Source organism: Tachypleus tridentatus, chromosome 1 (genome assembly GCF_004210375.1).
Source record: "Tachypleus tridentatus isolate NWPU-2018 chromosome 1, ASM421037v1, whole genome shotgun sequence".
NCBI classification, from domain to species: domain Eukaryota; kingdom Metazoa; phylum Arthropoda; class Merostomata; order Xiphosura; family Limulidae; genus Tachypleus; species Tachypleus tridentatus.
In genome coordinates this window covers 11,201,360-11,223,771 of record NC_134825.1, presented here as the reverse complement: position 1 = coordinate 11,223,771, position 22,412 = coordinate 11,201,360, and the positions used below count along the sequence as shown (strand labels likewise).

Sequence of the window (22,412 nt, the reverse complement as noted above, 5' to 3'; positions counted from 1 at the left end):
TTAATCACTGACTAGACGTTGTATATTAATCACTGACTAGATGTTGTATATTAATCACTGACTAGATGTTGTATATTAATCACTGACTAGATTTTGTATATTAATCACTGACTAGATGTTGTATATTAATCACTGACTAGATGTTGTATATTAATCACTGACTAGATTTTGTATATTAATCACTGACTAGATGTTGTATATTAATCACTGACTAGATGTTGTATATTAATCACTGACTAGATGTTGTATATTAATCACTGACTAGATGTTGTATATTAATCACTGACTAGGTGTTGTATATTAATCACTGACTAGGTGTTGTATATTAATCACTTCATTTTGAGCACACATACAAACCTTAATCAACACATCAATAACACAACATATCAAATGAAAATTAATCTACTTTATTCTTATTCTAGCAATATCTATTTCTCACGTTTTAAACACTTTATATCCAACAACATTTAACAAGCAACTCTAACGGTAACCGAAATAGTAGGGTATTTTGTATACACTGTATCCTGTATTTAATCTTTTCTTTTACAGAAATATGCATAATTTTATGAGAAATCCAGAAATGTACGCTAAACTATCAATGAATAACACGCAAATAATTTAGTATGTTTGCTTCGCTTTGTTTTTCAGTAGAGTTTGATGATTTTTTTCCTAGAATTCAGTAAACAATGGTTGTTATAAATTCACTACTCCGAACTTTTTGTGAAACCCGTGAGGAACTGCTAAGACTATGAGCCAGCATCTGGGAGTGTTTCTTCTTTTACAGATGGAAACGAGGGTGATGTTTCGTAGCTAACCTGTAAGTGTAAAGTAGTAATATATCCAAATTGTGGATGTACTCACAAAAGATCCCAAGTTCAGGTACTATTTGACAGAGGAAGTGCTATTAAGCCTCGAGAGAGAAACACGTCTGCACACAAAAATGGTAAACTTACGATGACGTGTTTTTAAATGGAGATGAGAGAAATGAAGGAAAACAAGTAAAAGTCAGGTAAAGAACAAAGATTTTAAAGGTTTATGTGGGTGAAGAGCAAGAATATTATAAGAATAATAAATGATCTGAAGTAATAGAGAACTTTCATGACCGTAACATGCAGATGGTCCACTTTGATACGATATAAAACACCCTAACGACTACTTGGACCAAAGAAAATAGTACGGCAAAATTATTACTACATCATGCCCTGCATTGCAATTACCTTACTTTTAGGCTTCCTGACCTAATGGGATATGCCACCACCAAACAATAAAGTCATATTTTATACTGCTGAATCAGAGATTGCTTGTTAAACATATTTGATATAAAAATAATTTTGAGTCTTGAACAAGTCGTGGCCATTTTTACAGACCCTTTTTAACCCTTAGACCCTTCACACCACTTGTTTTTTTTATATTTCATATTGTTTTCTAACAGACTTCGACTACTCACCCCCTTCTGTAACATAATCCCACCAAAGCGCTCTACAGGTGAAATATTTAAGTCCATCTAAGGTCTCATGCTGGTCAATAATATCGTGCCCTCTAGTGATGTTATCCATAACTACTGCAGTCCAAGCAGCCATGTAACACATGACGACCAGTACAATTCCAAGCAGGTACTTTAGCAGGTCTTTGTCTCTGACACAGACACGATGAGCCTTTCTGGACTGGAATTCGGCTAAGATCCTTTGATAAAGAAAATAAAAATTGTTCCCTTTTTGTCAGTTTCAGTTCATTATTCACTACTTTTAACCAAGCTGTACCACGTGTTAAAACAACAACAATATTTTAGTAAAAGTAAAAATCATCCAGCTATCGTTTGAGCTTATGGTTTCAAAGTAATTCATATTTAGTAACAGAAAAGAGTTGATCATATTCATAAGTAAAACAAAGTAATTCTTCGTTTATATGAGTCTTGTAACTATGAATCAGCTTCTTACAAAATATTCAGTGAACGTTATTTATCTTTATTAAATTATTGTTTAGTTTTTGTACACTACAGTAAGTTGGTATCGTACCTATATACTTTGAGAACAATGCTCCCATAAAATATAGCAAAACCCAACTCTCTAAACCAGGGCTCTGCAAGACATGTGACGAGACTAGGTTCAAAGTACCGCACCACCACCTACAATAGTCAAGAAATGTATTAATACAGTTTATATTGATATATGTTATTTTATTACTTACAATATAAATAAAAATATACTCCTAAATACATGGTTGCAAATTAGGAGTTGCAATCAGTCAAATAAAATACGATTTTATAAAAAAAAACATTTTTCTTATAAATAAGTATTGTTATCTTAAAAGTATGGATATAAACAAATCAAGATGCTACACAGATCCCAAATGATTTGTTTGTTTGTGTGTTTTGGAATTTCGCACAAAGCTACTCGAGGGCTATCGGTGCTAGCCGTCACTAATTTATCAGTGTAAGACTAGAGGGAAGGCAGCTAGTCATCACCACCCACCGCCAACTCTTGGGCTACTCTTTTACGAACGAATAGTGGGATTGACCGTCACATTATAACGCCCCCACGGCTGGGAGGGCGAGCATGTTTTGGCGCGACTCGGGCGCGAACCCGCGACCCTCGGATTACGAGTCGCACGCCTTAACACGCTTGGCCATGCCGGGCCTATCCCAAATGAAAACAGTAAGTAATTCAAAATAAAAAGACGGAAACCTTCAAAGCCACAACAAACTGTTTTTGGATTTCTTTGTAAGAAACATTATTTGTTGTACCTTTCAAGTTCTGCCAGCAAAACTGGAGATGACAGTGTTTCAAAATCTTTCGTTTTTTATTGAAGTGAAGTGACTTCACTTCACAAGAAATTCAGGTTTTTCTTTCATTTCTATTTCGAACACAATAAACTTTCAATGTAATATGAGTTTTTATTTAGTTTTACATTATTGAAACCTGGAACGTCGAAAGTAAAAGCAAAGTGATATGTTAGAGGTGCAATACAGCTTATAGTATAATGACATGTCGCTAGGTGGCGCACCACGTAGCACATTATGGAGCAATGTGATAGACGTCGTACCATAAACTTTATGACAATGTATGGTTAAAAACAAACAGTGGACTTTTTTTAAGTTTTCAGTATGAAATAAGAGAAAAATGAAATAGTCCTAGTTAACATTCCTGGTAGAGAATGAAAATGATAGTAAAGATTCCTTCCGTAGAATAAAACCAGTGATTAAAATTCCTGTGATTTGTTAAAAGTTTCAAGTTACATATAATAGGTGTACTACATTAATTTCTTAAAAGTTTCATGTTATGTGTTGTGGGCTTATTACATTTTGATAATATTTGTAAGTAAACTGACAATAATTAATGCTGATTAATTTAGCTTCATTCATTATAATCACGTGTAAACCTTTGAGAATGTTGGACAAAATAAATAGATGAAATACTTCTAAAACTAATCTTAAAAACAGGATGTAGCAATCTTATGACAGGACGTTTCTATAGACATAGTTTTACCTAAACTTTTATATAAATCAGATGATTCAGGTTGTTCCTCAAATGATATTTTAAACATTTCATGAATAGGTCATCAGAACTTTACAATACTACATAGTGTTTCCTTTAATAACTATATCTGTGTACTCACTGAGTCATAAGTTCTTGCAATGACCATATGTGTCTATAAATGTTATGGTATTCTTCCTTCTGCTACTTTTATACTACACGACAACTCAACAAACCAAAACAATGGTGTCAACCAATTTCACTGAGGTGACATAGTTTGAAACGGAGTATCCACTTTTATAACGATTATAATTAATTAATGGCAATTTAAAAACGACAACATAATTTAAGTGCAAACGATGTTATCATTACCCCTTGAAGTTAGCTTTCTTACAGAAACATGGTGTTCTTTGAAAATATAAAGCACAAGGTGGAACAGGAATTACCAGCCAATAATAGATTAACAATAAATATTATAGTTGGAACAGGAACAGGAATTACCAGCCAATAATAGATTAACAATAAATATTACAGTTGGAACAGGAATTACCAGCCAATAATAGATTAACAATAAATATTATAGTTGGAACAGGAACAGGAATTACCAGCCAATAATATATTAACAATAAATATCACAGTTGGAACAGGAATAGGAATTACCAGCAAATAATAGATTAACAATAAGTACTACAGTTGGAACAGGAACAGGAATTATCAGCCAATAATAGATTAACAATAAATATTACAGTTGGAACAGGAATTATCAGCCAATAATAGGTTAACAATAAATATTACAGTTGGAACAGGAATTACCAGCCAATAATAGGTTAACAATAAATATTACAGTTGGAACAAGAATTACCAGCAAATAATAGATTAACAATAAATATTACAGTTGGAACAGGAACAGGAATTACCAGCCAATAATAGATTAACAATAAATATTACAGTTGGAACGGAACAGGAATAACCAGCAAATAATAGATTAACAATAAATATTACAGTTGGAACAAGAATTACCAGCAAATAATAGATTAACAATAAACATTACAGTTGGAACAGGAACAGGAATTACCAGCCAATAATACATTAACAATAAATATTACAGTTGGAACAGGAACAGGAATTACCAGCCAATAATAGATTAACAATAAATATTACAGTTGGAACAGGAATTACCAGCCAATAATAGGTTAACAATAAATATTACAGTTGAAACAGGAATTACCAGCCAATAATAGGTTAACAATAAATATTACAGTTGAAACAGGAATTACCAGCCAATAATAGATTAACAATAAATATTACAGTTGGAATCTCATTGTATTGTATTTACAACTTTTTAATAAATAAAACTTTCCTATAATCACGTGTGAATCTTTAACAGTGTTGGACAAAAAATATAAACAATAGTTTTGTTAAAGAAACAAACGTGTACTAAGCTATCTAGTGAAGAATGTATGGTTAAAATAACTTTTTAATTTGTTTTCAACACGACATAAGAGAAAAACATGTAGTCCTGGTTAACGATCCCGCTATAGAAACTTAGACTTTATTTTTGAATTGTGTTAATAGTTTAAACATGGAGATATAATAATATTTTATTATTATTGTGTTAATAGTTTAAACATGGAGATATAATAATATTTTATTATTATTGTGCTAACAGTTTAAACATGGAGATATAATAATATTTTATTATTATTGTGTTAATAGTTTAAACATGGAGATATAATAATATTTTATTATTATTGTGTTAATAGTTTAAACATGGAGATATAATAATATTTTATTATTATTGTGTTAATAGTTTAAACATGGAGATATAATAATATTTTATTTTTGAATTGTGTTAATAGTTTAAACATGGAGATATAATAATATTTTATTATTATTGTGTTAATAGTTTAAACATGGAGATATAATAATATTTTATTATTATTGTGTTAACAGTTTAAACATGGAGATATAATAATATTTTATTATTATTGTGTTAATAGTTTAAACATGGAGATATAATAATATTTTATTATTATTGTGTTAATAGTTTAAACATGGAGATATAATAATATTTTATTATTATTGTGTTAATAGTTTAAACATGGAGATATAATAATATTTCATTATTATTGTGTTAATAGTTTAAACATGGAGATATAATAATATTTTATTATTATTGTGTTAATAGTTTAAACATGGAGATATAATAATATTTTATTATTATTGTGTTAACAGTTTAAACATGGAGATATAATAATATTTTATTATTATTATGTTAATAGTTTAAACATGGAGATATAATAATATTTTCATTGTTTAAGTGATATTTGTACAAAATAATATACTTCTGGGGTATATTTAACTCAAAAGCGACAAAATTCCATTTTGTAGTAACTTCTTTAACCTTATATCTTGTGTCTAAAATATTTAAGATTTAAGACAAAATGTTGGATTTTATTTTACTTAAACTGTTCTTAAGATGTGAAGCGAAACGTTCCATGTTGTTGTTGTTCATATTGGAACCTCATTGTATTTAGAACTTGGTTATAAGTACAACCTTAAAATGTCTTTGAAACTATATTAAAACAACAACAAGTAAAGAAAACACTTCCAAGATAGTAACGATGGCATTATGTAAGGGTAGTGTAAATGCTATCCTTACTATATTGTTTACACTGTTTTTGAAATGCCATCCTTACTATATTGTTTACACTGTTTTTGAAATGCCATCCTTACTATATTGTTTACATTGTTTTTGAAATGCCATCCTTACTATATTGTTTGCATTGTTTTGAATGGTTGATATTACCAATTCTTACACTTACTTTTGGAAAGTGATTGTTTTACTTGTATATTTAAAGAATAGCTGGATATATCTTGTTAAAACGAATTGCTATTTTCGAAAAGAAATGCAGTTTCAGTGTCCATAATTTCTTACACGTCATGTCTTCGAAAACATTCCAATAAACAGAATGCTTTATGAAAGGACAACCAGGTTTTAAATATTGTAACGAACCATTAGACATACTTTAGTTGAAAATCAAAGCGAACAACAGGTCATATCAAAGCCGTATCTCAAAATATATATTAAAACACAGATATTGTCCAAACACAAACACCATTTACACAAACTAAAGATTTAATGAATAAAGGGGAACTCACCGTCTGATAGAGAAGCAGGGATCCAAACAGCATCGCTTCCAACATGATCCACATTGAACACGCTATTTGCTGTAAGTAAACGGATCGGAAGAATCATTATCGTGTCAATAACAATAAAGATTTCTTAGGTATTCACATAGTTAGATAGAAAAAACGTTTAAAAATAATCTCCGAGAATAGAGAAAGATTAACAAAAAAGACCCACTTGTAAATAATTTTGTTCTTGTTATATAAAAAAAAAATGCTAGGTGTGTTTGCATTTCGCGCAAAGCTAGACGAGGGCTATCTGCACTAGCCGTCCCTAATTTAGCAGCATAAGATTAGAGGGAAGGCAGCTAGTCATCACCACCCACCGCCAACTCTTGAGCTACTCTTTTACCAACGAGTAGTGGGATTGGCCGTCACATTATAACGCTCCCACAGCTGAAAGGGCGAGCATGTTTGGTGAGACCGGGATTCGAACTCGCAACCCTCAGATTACGAGTTGAACGCTTTAACCCACCTGGCCATGCCGGGCCTGAGAGGGGTGAAGACAGAATGGCGTTATAGAAGAAAAGAAATAGAACATTAGTTGTTGGTTTGTTCAAGGAACGAGACGAAACGTTCCATGTCAAATGGTGTTATACAAGAAAAGAAATAGAACGTTAGTTGTTGGTGTGTTCAAGGAACGAGGCGAAACGTTCCGTGTCAAATGGTGTTATACAAGAAAAGAAATAGAACGTTAGTTGTTGGTGTGTTCAAGAAACGAGACGAAACGTTCCATGTCAAATGGTGTTATAAAAGAAAAGAAATAGAACGTTAGTTGTTGGTGTGTTCAAGGAACGAGACGAAACGTTCCATGTCAAATAATGTTATACAAGAAAAGAAATAGAACATTAGTTGTTGGTGTGTTCAAGGAACGAGGCGAAACGTTCCATGTCAAATAGTGTTATACAAGAATAGAAATAGAACATTAGTTGTTGGTGTGTTCAAGGAACGAGGCGAAACGTTCCATGTCAAATGGTGTTATACAGGAAAATAAATAGAACATTAGTTGTTGGTGTGTTCAAGGAACGAGACGAAACGTTCCATGTCAAATGGTGTTATACAAGAAAAGAAATAGAACGTTAGTTGTTGGTGTGTTGAAGGAACGAGATGAAACGTTCCATGTCAAATGGTGTTATACAAGAAAAGAAATAGAACGTTAGTTGTTGGTGTGTTGAAGGAACGAGATGAAACGTTCCGTGTCAAATGGTGTTATACAAGAAAAGAAATAGAACGTTAGTTGTTGGTGTGTTCAAGAAACGAGACGAAACGTTCCAAGTCAAATGGTGTTATAAAAGAAAAGAAATAGAACGTTAGTTGTTGGTGTGTTCAAGGAACGAGACGAAACGTTCCATGTCAAATAATGTTATACAAGAAAAGAAATAGAACATTAGTTGTTGGTGTGTTCAAGGAACGAGGCGAAACGTTCCATGTCAAATAGTGTTATACAAGAATAGAAATAGAACATTAGTTGTTGGTGTGTTCAAGGAACGAGACGAAACGTTCCATGTCAAATGGTGTTATACAAGAAAAGAAATAGAACGTTAGTTGTTGGTGTGTTCAAGGAACGAGACGAAACGTTCCATGTCAAATGGTGTTATACAAGAAAAGAAATAGAACGTTAGTTGTTGGTGTGTTGAAGGAACGAGATGAAACGTTCCGTGTCAAATGGTGTTATACAAGAAAAGAAATAGAACGTTAGTTGTTGGTGTGTTCAAGAAACGAGACGAAACGTTCCAAGTCAAATGGTGTTATAAAAGAAAAGAAATAGAACGTTAGTTGTTGGTGTGTTCAAGGAACGAGACGAAACGTTCCATGTCAAATAATGTTATACAAGAAAAGAAATAGAACATTAGTTGTTGGTGTGTTCAAGGAACGAGGCGAAACGTTCCATGTCAAATAGTGTTATACAAGAATAGAAATAGAACATTAGTTGTTGGTGTGTTCAAGGAACGAGACGAAACGTTCCATGTCAAATGGTGTTATACAAGAAAAGAAATAGAACGTTAGTTGTTGGTGTGTTCAAGGAACGAGACGAAACGTTCCATGTCAAATGGTGTTATACAAGAAAAGAAATAGAACGTTAGTTGGTGGTGTGTTCAAGGCGAAACGTTCTGTGTTATTGTGTTTAGGATATCAGACAGAATGTTGGACTTTATTCTACTTGAGGTGATCGTGGGTATTTCAGTTCAAAACCATTAGATCTGTTTCTGGCTCTATAAAGAGAAATAACAATTCTTTTTTTTAGTTGACTACAACACAAAATACAAATTAAATTGTATTTTATAAAATGAAAGAATACTACGTACTAAACTATTAATAAGAATTATTATTTCGGTCAAATGGTGAGAAAAGTAAGAGGAGTTAAGTGTTTATGGTCAAGAGATGTCGTTAAAATATTTGTTTGAAATTGTTTGATATTCATCGCAAACGCGCATGCGCTTATTAACTGGCTTATCATATCACTTCTATTTAAATGTATCTGATAGATTTTATCGACTAAAACAGAAACTAAATGGCTAACATTTTCAAGGCCATATAAAACTTGCACAATAGAACTTGCTTTATGTCATTAAAATATCGATTTAACAGCGTGGCTTAAAATATTGCTCATGATTTAAAACAAATTTATGACTAAAAGAAAATGCTTGGGTTTTGTTTGTTTTAGTTTGTTAATGTGTTTTAACTTTTCCATATTTGATCCAGTCGAGTTAAGAAGATTGTGTATAATATTTAATGTTTTGTTTGAATTCAAGCAAAAAATAAAACATTAACACTGTATGTAATAAGCAACTAAATATTTAAAATTATCGTTCACATCAAACTGAATTTAAATAAAATATATTTCTAAAGCCAAAACAGAAGTTTTGTTTGAATTTCGCGCTAGCGGTCCCTAATTTAGCAGTGTAATACTAGAGGGAAGGCAACTTGTCATCGCCACCCACCTCCAACTGTTGGGCTACTCTTTTACCAACGAATAATGGGAAAGACCGTCACATTATAACGTCCCTACGGCTGAAAGGGCGAGCACGTTTGGTGTGATGTGAATTCGAATCACCTAACCACCTGGTCATGTCAGGCTTCAAAAAAAGTAGTTCTTAATTTCTTAAACTTTTTATAGTATATAAAATAATGACAAGTTCTTCGTGAAAATCCAGTTGTGGTCAGTCAGTCCAAAAATCATTAAATACGACATGTTTTAATGTGTAGTTATTAATAAATGTTGGATTTTGTTTACAAAACCCATCATTTATTTTGAACAGTAGGAATTGGCCTTTTCTCATTTATTTAGTTAAACGAATCTAGGCAGAGGAATTTTAGGGTTAAGGTTTAGAATAAAAATGGTTCCCCAGCGATTTACCAGTGTAAATAGTCTTGATTATCTGTTGTTTCGTTTTGCACAACAAACGACAAATAAACTTTAGAAATAGTAATATTTGAAAAATTGAGGTTGATATTTCAAGATGGGGTGATGTTTGTTGATACCATTTTAAAATTTTACCTAACCCTAATTATTATATATTATTATATCGACAAAGTTCATAATTTCAATAAATGGCGCAACAAACTCATTTATTTTAAAAAGTTTATTGTAAAGCACGTATAACTGTTGATAATTCATTTTTAGACGTGAGTTGGAAATCAGCAAGTATTTGTTATGTAAGTTGTGTCTGCGAAAGAAAGACTAAAATACGTAAAATACATATATAAAACTAACTAGATATTTGTAGACATATCTTAAGTATAGTTTTACAAGTAATATTAACCGCTTATATCGTGGTTTAACAAATTTATAGAACATATCTCTTACTATATATCTAATTTATATTAACTTGGTTTGGCTAGTGTTAAGGATGTTTAACAATTTAGTTAAAATGTTATATTTACTCTCTTTTGTTGTTGTAAACTAACAAAGGTATTTCAAAATTAAAAATGACACTTTAAATCAATAAATGTGTACCTAATTCCATAACACTCATTTTTAGAAGTTGGTGGCTCTCAGACTACACTAAAAAAATGGGTAGTGCCACATAATGTAGAATGATGATATGATAATAATGCTTTTAGCTCAGTGGATTTTGCAGTTAGACCTCTGACTAAAGTACATCGGTAGATTTAGTATTTTCAACTTGAATGACACTATGCCACTCGAATAGTATATATGGACAGGCACAGTGACCGGAAGGATAACAACCTGACACTAAAATCATCTGTCTATGCATCTATTCTTAAATAAATAGTGGAATTGACTACTTTAGTTATAACAACCATGCAAATGAAGGTGTGGGGCATGTGAATAAGTGGTAGTTCGAGCCTTGGACATTTCGCTCTGCAGCCTATCACGCCAGTCATTAGAACATAACAGTTTTGGGTCTGTATAAAAATACACAAAAAGTATTGTATAATTTCACTCTGTATTTTATAAACAAACAATACAGGCCTCGATTATTAAAACAGAATATTACTGTGTTTATAATATATTTAACTGCAAACTTAAATAAGATGACAATATCATATCCATCAGTGTATCAAGTTCAACACACTAAGCACCCAAACCTGTAAGAAAAACTGAAAGATTTAAAGTGTTAAGAGACATTAAAATATAAACCTTTTCTTTAAATGTTGATGTACAAAAATAATGGATTACAAATCCCTATGGACTAAATATTGAAAAAACACACATTTTCTGTCATCTTTATTGTATATTGTAAGAACAGTATCGAATATTGAGATGTGTCGTTATTGTAGAAGGGAAAAAAGGTGTGAGTGCAGGTGTTTTCTTATAGCAAAGTCACATCAGAAACTTGTAAGAGAAACGAACATAAACAGATACTGATGACAGTTTTATACTGTTTAATAACAGAAATAGAACAGTGCTATTTGTAACAAGTAGCATTATAAATATGAATTATTTGGCTGAAAAGTAATTGGCACTGTATTAAAAAATATTGTTTTGGAACATTACAGAAAAATAAAAAAGTATTATGATGGAATTTATGAGATTTTTTTAAATAACAAAAATGACAAGTGGAAACAACCGAATTAGTATGTGTATTTAACTTTTGAAAACTTTAATACTGAGGGGAATTTAGGACTTAAAATTGTAACTACATAATTAATATTTTTAAATGCTAATTTGGTGAATTAGTAAAATAAAGATTTAGAAAATATATATATATAAGCGATCAGGTTTGATTAGAAGTTTATGCAAAGCTGCACGAGGACTATCTCCACTAGTCGTTCTAATTTAGCAGTTATTTATACGATGTTCGCCTAATTCTAAACTTCTGGTAAGAATGAAGACAATCAGCTGAAAGCACCGCCGCTAGAGGGGCTTGATTGGCATTTTATACAAAATTATGGGAGCCATTGTCACTTTTATAACGCGTTCATAACTAAAAGTGTAGATCGTAATGGCATTACGTGTCAAACCTCTGACCTATCGATTCACAAACCAACATGATAGTCACAAAGCTACGTGAGCCCTCAAATTATTAAGACGTTCTGATTTTTGAGCTATAAATAAAAGTACGATGTATATTATTATCCTTCATTCACGTGGCTCGTGAGCTTTCAAATCCCATGGGAAAGAGAGAATTTCAAGTAATATCTTGGTTCAAAACATAAAAATTCATATGGACTTTTCTGGAACCCAGCACAGATATATCCGTTCACAAAATACATCAGAAACTCGTTGAATTACCACCTTTTCAAGATTAAGAGCACACTTCTATAGCTAAAATAAGTTGAAGACTCAATACTTTGTGGTTGACTAGTTAGGTCTGACGCCTAATTAAACTGAGTACAAGGAAGTGAAACATTCGCAGTTCCCTGTAAGGTAGACTGAACTGATACACATTGAATTCCATGTTCGTCGAACACAGTAATAAATTGGTGTTGTTTACATATATATGTGTGTCGATTAGATTCCTATCAACTAAGGAAGCAAGAGGGGACAGAGAAAAATTCAGTAACCCCCGTATTCCATAGGGCAAAGATAGATGGAGATCAGAAATTGATGGGAATTCTAACAACTCGTAAATATTGGTTCTGCTGATCACATTATTAGAAAGAGATCACATCATTACGGTGAGAATACTAAGTGTTCTAAGAAGAACAAAGATGCAACAACACACACCACGTGCCAGAAGAACGGACAAACGCAGAAAAAGATGTCCATGCATATTATTGGACTTCTGACAATCTTTAGATCCAATTGGTGACCTGTTCTAACTATAGTTGTGTCCTTTGAAAAGCTTTCACAGATCAGATTACACTGGTATATCATAACTGCTGGTTTAACCGAACAATTTTTACCAAATTCACTCAAGACCAAATAACAAAACCACCAGGAAACACATTCCCGAAAGCCATCTTCTTTTTGAATTGTGTCACCTACTGAAGATCAGGTTTACTGTTGCAAATAGACTATAAAATTAATCAAATGCTCATTGACATGTCTAAATTTGTAGAGAAAGGAAGTAGTAAAAGGAATAATCACCATTGCGTAAATCATCATGTCTTGCAGAAGAACAAGACAGTCTTTAGTATGTTCTCCAAATGTTATTACACTAGGAAACAAAATAAAACTTATCTAAATAACTGGATGAATGTGAAGAATTGTGAGGAACAAAACTTACTAACAATTGTAAATAACTTTATTTGATTAAAGAAGGAAAGTCAGAAATTAGATATAACACCAGATCATATAGAGATACCAGAAATGTTCTTGAAAAAAAAATAACTTCTTTATTTGAGCAAATTTTCATCCAGTTATTCATAGAAAACTACTTGTATAGTTTTCCTGGACTTTTATCAGGTTGGATTTCAACAACTCATCTGTAATCAACTAATGTCCCACCCAGGGAAACCTAATACAAATGCTCGTTGCTCGTTTATACATAGTTAAAATCTCGCTACAAAATGCCTTTTCTATCATACAACTACCATTCACAGCAGTCTACTGTAAGGTGTAGTAGCTTCAGAATATTTGATATATACTTGTTTCATTCAACGTTCTTTGTTCTCATTATAAGACATAAAACAAATTTAATAGTCTTCCCCAGTTTGTTCATAGACAATTCGACAATGGCCCTTTCCATATAATCCCCATTACTACGAATCTACTACTGAGCAGTTGGTAAATAACAGATAAACCTGATCAAACAGGAGATACAACTGTTATAATTCACCCAGAGATGAGGGAACTTTTCTACTACTGAGTAGTTGGTAAATAACAGATAAACCTGATCAAACAGGAGATACAATTGTTATAATTCACCCGGAGATGAGGGAACGTTTTCCTCATGTAAGAGATGTGTAAGTTTATGTTCTTGTTTCTATGTTTAAAAATTATTACCTGGTTGCTACGTTAGGATTAAGGCTCTGTTATTTAAGCTCCTCGCTGGTTCAAGCTCCGTTAGGCTTAAGGTTCTGTTATTTAAGCTCCTCACTGGTTCAAGCTCCATTAGGTGTAAGGCTCTGGTTCAGTGGTAAGTTTAAGGATTAAAACCGCTACAATTGAAGTTCTATCCCTACGACAGTGAAGATTTGGCAAACAACAAAAAAACTAGTATTAAATCTGTCTGATACAGGATACAAACTATCGTTTCTAACCAACTTGGTGCCGATTTTGAAACTCCATAAAAGCAATTTATCTTGAATAACAAATTTATTTTTCAGCCAGGTTTGATTACTTCACATGATGACTACAAGTTGTAGATAAAGTAAAGGAGAATCATACGGTATTGTAATGACGTAAAACACTCATTACGGTCCATTAGTCCCACAGCCACAGTGAGGACTAGAACACAGCTAAAATCCCTTGTCTCTTCTATCAATTCAACTTGATTGATGAAATTGGAACTTCCACGCTCATCGAATCCTGATGAAATTATGCGTTCCTCTTTTCCACAGTCGTGAAAAAGGGCGTGAATAACTGGTACAGAAGGTGTTATCGTCACGAGGATACAATTCGCTGAGGAAATAACTGGCTAAATGTATTTATCTAAAGTCGTTCCGTTTACTCTTTTATTGATATACTCTATCCTCCTTTCTGCAAATTATCGTCACCAAGAAAGCTGACATGAACAAAAAATACGCTGGTAAAGTACGAATATAATACTCGTTTCATTTATCTCCATCTTTTTACGAAATAAATGCAACATATACAACATGACTTCGAATTTTAATTCATTTTTCTGAATAGCAATTAGGATATGTAGTCCTTATAAGTACAACCATCGTATTAGTTTAGTTGCCTAATATTTTCCAGCCACCCAGAGGCTCAGCAATGAGTCAGTATGTTTATAACACTAAAAACTGGGTTTCGATACCCGTGTTCAACACAGCACAGTTAGCCTATTGTTTAGGGTTGCGGCTAAAAACACTTTTTGTTGGATATTGTAAATGCATAAAATTTTGCGAGGTTTTACAAATTAGATTATGGCCGAAATCATCGCTAGAAGCTACAGTATCCAAATGGTGAAACAATGCATTCATTATAAATAAGAAGATATTTTAGTTTATCTATAATTAAGACTGAGTTGCTTTTTACCTCTGATTTATGTTTGCTTTGTCCAAAAATTAATATTAATTATGTACTAAATAATGACAGTTAATAAAGAAAAGTCGTATCAAACCCGTTATTAATAACTTTTGGTCAAAGTAGGTCATCTATATACGTAATTTGAACTAACAAGTTAGCCAAGTAAATTATAATAATAGTGCCTTGATGTATAAATTTGGTATTCTTACAGTTAGCGATATTTTCGGTCGAAGTACCAAACATGATCTATTACCTCTTTCTTTTACTCAGTTGTTAAACGTGTAGTTAATCAAATATTCTCAACTGATTTTTAACGAATGTGGTAATGATAACAAATGTGACAACAGAAACTGGAAATACTTATGATGGAACTACCAAACAGTATATGACAAGACACTAAAGTGTCTTTACATATGCTGAATTTTTTTTTATCTTTCACTTTCATTTGTCCCCCAGTGGCACAGCGATATGTCTGCGAACTCACACCGCTAAAAACCGGGTTTCGATACCCGTGATGGGCAGAGCACAGATACCCCACTGTGTAACTTTGTGTTTAATTCAAAACAAACGCTTTCATTTCTCGAATAATATTTGGACAATAAGATTGTAAAAATGGTTAAAAAGTCTAAACTGTTTGCTTGATTTTAAATTTCGCCCAAACCTACACGACCGCTATCTGCTCTAGCCGTCCATAATTTAGCAGAGTAAGACTAGAGGGAAGGCAGCTAGCTAGTCACCACCGCCAATCAAAGTATAACAACCCCACGGCTGAAACGGCGAACATGTTTGGTGTGACGGAGATTCTAACCCGCGACACTCTTATTACGAATCAATCGCCCTAGTCACTTGGCCATGCCAGGCCCCTAAATATTTAAAAACAGCAAGAACTCTGAATTTATTCCACGTTATTCTGCAAATAAAATAAAACATATTTCAACAAAACAACGCACTGTGGTTCAGCTTGAAGACTTTTAACGCTAAAAGTCGAAGTTCGATCCATGCGATGGGCTCATTGTGCATCTTTGAGCTCAGTAGCAAAGAAATAACTATAAACAATAATTTTCACAACGGGGTACATTTGTTGACACTGGTTCGGTTTGCCACGTCTCTCCTCTCTTCAAGTAGGTCAGAGATACGCCTTAAGGCTTACAACCTTAGAGCTCGGGATTCGATTCCCCGCAATGGACAGAGTGCATATAGACCTTTCTGTAGCTTTGAGACAGAAAAGTAAGACTAATAGTTTACCGCTATCTTTAATTATAAAATTCTAACTAGCACTTTATTTTCTGGCCACAATACCTTTTTAGTTACTGAATATTTATTCTGTAGACGTTAACTTACGACTTCTTCCCAAGTAAAACCCTTAAAAAACAGTTTCTATATCTTAAATGTTAACTGGTCTTTTTTTCTAGTACTCTAGTGGGTCAATTGTAAGTTTGCGAACTAACAATGCTGACCTTCTGGGTTTGATTCCTTGCAGTGGACTAAGGACACATACCCCATCGTGTAGCTTTGTGCTAGAACAATCAGACTCTTTCAGTCTCACTTATTTCCGAGTTAAATACATCTAGTGCATCTATAGTACCTTGAAGATTAGGATATAGACACTAACTTGGGCCTTTTACCAGACAAATCTCTTCTAACAACGGTTTCTTATGTCTCAAATGTTAACTGGTCCTTTGTTTCTGAGTAAGAGCTCTTTAAGAACCAACATTTATCAATTAAACGGTAATCAGTTACCTCTTGAAAACCGAACACTCCTAATTTTAAAGACAAATTGGGTTCTTTACAGAACCACTTAAAGACGGGAATTCTCTTTTCTTTAATGGCCCTCGTTTTGTGAAAGAGGTTCAACTTGTGTACGGACTTTTCTTTCGGTAATATCTACTCCAAATACAATTCTTACATCTATGATGTCATCTAATTCCAAGGTACAAACTATCTAAAATCTTAAATTCTAAATCTTTAGATCTTTGTTGGCTTCTTGATCCATGTTGGAAGTTAATTCCATAACATCTGACTTCTTGACCAGTTGATGCTGGTTTGTTCCTTGTTATAAAATCTTGGGTTATAATCTTTCTCTTCTTTCCGGATATAAACTTCTTTAAACATTGAATTCCAATATCTCATATGCTAACTGCTCTCTTTTTTCCGGAAAAAATAATCTAAAAATGTGAATTCTGTTAATGAAGCTTAAATTCTAGTCGGTTTATTGTTGCTAGGTAAATATCTCTATAAAAAAAGAGTCCTTATATCTTAATATCTAATCAGTTTATTGTTTCCAGATATCAAATCTCTATCAAAGAATAATTCTTATGTTTTAAATTCTAATCGCTGTCTTGCTTCTGCATAAAATAATGTTAATTTGTTTATTTGTTGAATTTCACGTAAAATTACTCAATGGTTGTCTGCAAGCGATTGGCCAGAGAGAAGGCAGATATTCAACCCACCTACCGTCAACCCTCGAGATGTTCTCTTACCAACGAATTTTGGGATTGATTGTAATAATATAACGTCTCCACGGCAGACAGGGCGAGCATGTTCGAACCATCGAGCCATAATTGTTTTAAAACTTCAGTAATTATTTATTATTCACGACCTGTTCTTTCTTTCTCATTTAGGAACCGACTTGTTATAACTTAAATGTTAGTCAGTTCATCGTTTGAGGGTTAGTAAATAATCCGGTTATGATCAAATTTTCTTGCGTTTCTGCAAACTACAATGTTTATTTAATTTCTTCAATTTTAGTTGCAGATTAGTTTATGTACACTAATGTAAACAAAACAATTACAGTTATGTTGGCGCAGAATATTCGTTTCGATATAAAACTTCGACCGAAAAAAAGAATGTAAGAATTCTGCACAAAGAGGTTCACAGTAAAGAGAGCTGTAAAGTGGCTTTGCTGGTTGCCTTTGTATTGATCGAAGTTGGTCGATGAAGGCAGAGAACTTGAGATCGATGGCTGAACCGTCTGTATGGCCAGCCAAGACGCCAAACGGAGCAACCATGGTTAGATGGTAAAAGAGGCAAGTTGAAACGTGGAAATGCTTACCTCCTTATAGTTAAGGATAACATGTACCTCCGGTTAAAATACTACCACAAACATTTCCAGACCTATATCAATACTGTAGGACTACACAAACATTTCCAGACCTATATCAATACTGTAGGACTACACAAACATTTCCAGACCTATATCAATACTGTAGGACTAAGCTATGAGAAGCGAAGTGTATTTCAATATCTGTCTATTTAAAACACTGAAATGTTAGAAGTTAGATAAATAAGGAAAAGAAAAACTTAGGTGTATTTAAATAGACCCGTGTATAGTCTGAGCACTGCACTGTAGTGATTACAGGCGCTAAACATGATATATTAAGAATAGTAGTATAAAGTCACGAGCGGAGCGCGTGCAGTTTACACTGTATTTTGCTTGGAATTACGCATGGTGTTCTTAGGCTTGTGTACGGCTGCTCGGCCATGGAAACCCATTTCATTAAACTCCCGACAAACAGTTCTTGTGCTGACGTTGCTTTCAAATGCTGTTTGGAACTCGGTAGTGAGGGTTGCAACTGTGGATAGACGATTTTTACGCGCTACGCGCTTCAGCACTCGGCGGTCCCGTTCTGTAAGCTTGCGTGGCCTACCGCTTCGTGGCTGAGCTGTTGTTGCTCCTAAACGCTTCTACTTCACAATAACAGCACTTACAGTTGACCGGGGCAGCTCTAGCAAGGCAGAAATATGAAGAACTAACTTCTTGGAAAGGTGGCATCCCATGACAGTGCCACGTTGAAAGTCACTGAGTACGACCCATTCTATACTACCAATGTTTGTCTACGGAAATTGCATGGCTTGATTTTATGTACCTGTTAGCAATGGATGTGGCTGAAATAGCCGAACCCACTAATTAGAAGGGGTGTTCACATACTTTTGGCCATGTAGTGTATATTTATTATGGCTAACATAGGACATCTACGAAGTATATTTGCAAAAGAGAAAATAATAATAACACGTGAGCGTGTGCAAGTTGCATATGTTTGTCTGGTAGCATGCTGTGTTCAATGTTTCTACTGACCGAGACAGGACAATGACACAGTAGTGTTTTAATTCTTAAAAGTACTGGAAATACATAACTCCAGTTCAGAGAGGACTCATATGATAAAATTCAGAATTTGAACCGTGTGGTCAGCTTAACGTAAATAGACCATTGTGATGATAATATTTCATATAACCACTGGGAATACTTACATCTACAATAGAATGTGTGTGACCCAGAGGTTAGTGACACTGGGAACACTTCCATCTACAATACAATGATGCAAAGAACAGAGGCACTGCAAACACTTTCATCTACAATACAATATGTCTAACCCAGGGATCAAATAATGTTCAGTTCTTACTGAATGGTGTTCTGTTTCACGTCAATATAAGAAATCTGACATTTACTTTTAAATTTTGTAGATTCACTATAAAACAAACTTTATAACAACTCAGTGTTCTATAGAAGTCTGACATCACGTACAATCATATAGTTTATAACAACTCAGTGTTCTATAGAAGTCTGACATCACGTACAATCATGTAGTTTATAACAACTCAGTGTTCTATAGAAGTCTGACATTACGTACAATCATAGAGTTTCCGGTTATTTGTTGTTGTGATTTTACAAACTCACATTTCAACTTGGTTTTGAACAAATAAAATTAACCTTTATAGATTCTAATGATGTGTTTATTACAAATACACATTCAGCATTGAGGTTATGACTGGAAGATTTGGCTTATTTACTTTGAATTTCGCTCAATGCTACACGAGGGCTATAGCCGTCCCTAATTTAGTAGTGTAAGACTAGAGGGAAAGCAGCTACTCTTTACCAACGAATAGTGGGATTGCCCGTCAAATTATAATGACCCACGGATGAAAAGAGAGCATGTTTGGTGTGACGGGATTCGAACCCGTGATTACGAATCGAGTGCCTTAACTACCAGGCCATGCCGGACCATGAATGAATGAATTGATAAAAAAATTGTATGGAATAAATAGATGGAAAGAGTGAGTGTTGATGAGTGGATTGCTGGATGGATATAGATAGCTAGATAGATATAGGTTAGGTAGATAGGTATTGTTTATACTGAAGGAACTGGTGCTAAACACTTTGAAACAATTAGAATTATAGACACCAAATAATCTAGTTGTTGTTTTTTCTTATATTAAGCAAACGCCTAGTATATAAAATCCATATTGAGAGTTTTCAAAAATAAAAATGGTGATAAAATTAATACATATTAAGTAAATCCTACGACTATAGATTTTTATTTTAAAAAATTATACTCAGAGAAACGTTATTAAATAAACGTAAAGGTTTAACATTTACAGAAATAACTGCTGTGCGTCAATCATAAGAAAAAAATAAGTCCCCTAGAAACGATAGCCCAATGGTTGAAAGGTGAACAAAAGTGAGGTTACTAACTGGCAGACCAAAACTTTAGGTGTTAATCATTCTATGGAAACAGGTGAATTTTGTAAGTGTATGGAAAAATAGTAATAAAGTTAATACGTATAAAAGAGAGATATGACAAATTTAATAATTAGACGACCATTATCCCTTTTATGTAGTGATTATAAAGTTCTGTCTAAAGTCATAACAAATAGAATGAAACCTGCTATCCGTCATCTGATTCATTATAATCAAACTTCCATATCAGTACATATGTGATGTTGTGCATAATATAATACATCTTGCGAACCAAAATAATGATTGTTTGACTACAGTAAACGTATATTTTGACAAAAAAAAATCGACCTCGTAAATCATAGGAATTTGACGGTGGTATTTTAAAAAAATAATTTTGAAATATGACAGTTGACGTAATACATAAAAATGCTATATTTACGTTATTCATAGGACGGTTTTAAGTTAACTATTATTTGAAAGGTGCTCCAATAAATGTTTTTTATTTACGTTAGCTAAATAACCTTTTCTTTATAACTTACGAAACAAATTATTAACAAAATAATATTAAAGTTCAGTAATCTTCAAAGATTTCTTTTACCTTCTTGAGCTGATGATGTAAGTATTACACTGAAGAGGAATCATGGTTTTAGTGTTACTGAAAACACAATAAAAAGTTTAATAAAGATAAACCTTTATGGTTTATGATCTGTTCCTTATAAAACGTGCATAGAAAATAAACTAGAAATAAAAGTATTTGGGAAAATCTTGAATATGGATTAAAAGAAGTGAGATGAACTGAAAGAGAAATCTAGTGAACGTTTGGAAATGTTTTCAACATTTTTATCATTAAAAGATATAATATTAACTATCAATCAAGTTATAAGTAGGCCCAGATTTCGGTTATTAGAGCCTCCTAAAACTGTGACAACTAATTTTCTGAATAATAAATTAATAATATCAGGAACCGGTCGTTTAGGACCTGTAATACAGAAAACAACCAGTTTACTTTTTTCGAATTACAATTAAAGCAGTTTTAAACGAGTATATGAGGGGATTGATTTTATCAATAGTTTATTTTATGGATCATATGGAACCACAAGAAAAGTTAGGCATATAGTTCATACCTGCTTTAAAAAAGATGGTAAAGTGTCTGTGTAAAAGAAAGAATTTTAAATCATTTTGTTAAAACTCTTCTTCACAAACAATATCCATTTTGTTGTTTACTATCATTGATAAATAATGTGATAACTCAGCTATTGTTGACAAACACAGAATATATTAAAATATTAGGCTAATCTTGCTGTCATACAGAATAATGAACGCAGATAATGTTTGAACCGACCAGTGATGTGATAACAATGCCAGGCCTAATCTTGCTGTTGTACAGAATAATGAACACAGATAATGTTTGAACCGACCAGTGATGTGATAACAATGCCAGGCCTAATCTTGCTGTTGTACAGAATAATGAACACAGATAATGTTTGAACCGACCAGTGATGTGATAACAATGCCAGGCCTAATCTTGCTGTTGTACAGAATAATAAACAAAGATAATGTTTGAACCGACCAGTGATGTGATAACAATGCCAGGCCTAATCTTGCTGTCATACAGAATAATGAACACAGATAATGTTTGAACCAACCAGTGATGTGATAACAATGCCAGGCCGTGTTTTTGCCAGGCCTAATCTTGCTGTCATACAGAATAATGAACACAGATAGTGTTTGAGCCGACCAGTGATCTGAT

General features: G+C 33.1%; 1 protein-coding gene across 1 annotated transcript in view; it reads right to left on the bottom strand.

Moving 5' to 3' along the window:
- LOC143224492 (metabotropic glycine receptor-like) overlaps positions 1-22,412 on the bottom strand; it is a 40,512-nt gene that overhangs the window by 2,675 nt on the left and 15,425 nt on the right. The window contains exons 3-5 of the mRNA XM_076452759.1: positions 6,636-6,704; positions 2,016-2,125; positions 1,448-1,683 (exon numbers count right to left, since the gene is read on the bottom strand). Of these exons, the coding sequence (XP_076308874.1) occupies positions 1,448-1,683; positions 2,016-2,125; positions 6,636-6,689 (400 nt within the window). The 5' untranslated portion in view covers positions 6,690-6,704. The remainder of the gene's footprint in view (positions 1-1,447; positions 1,684-2,015; positions 2,126-6,635; positions 6,705-22,412) is intronic.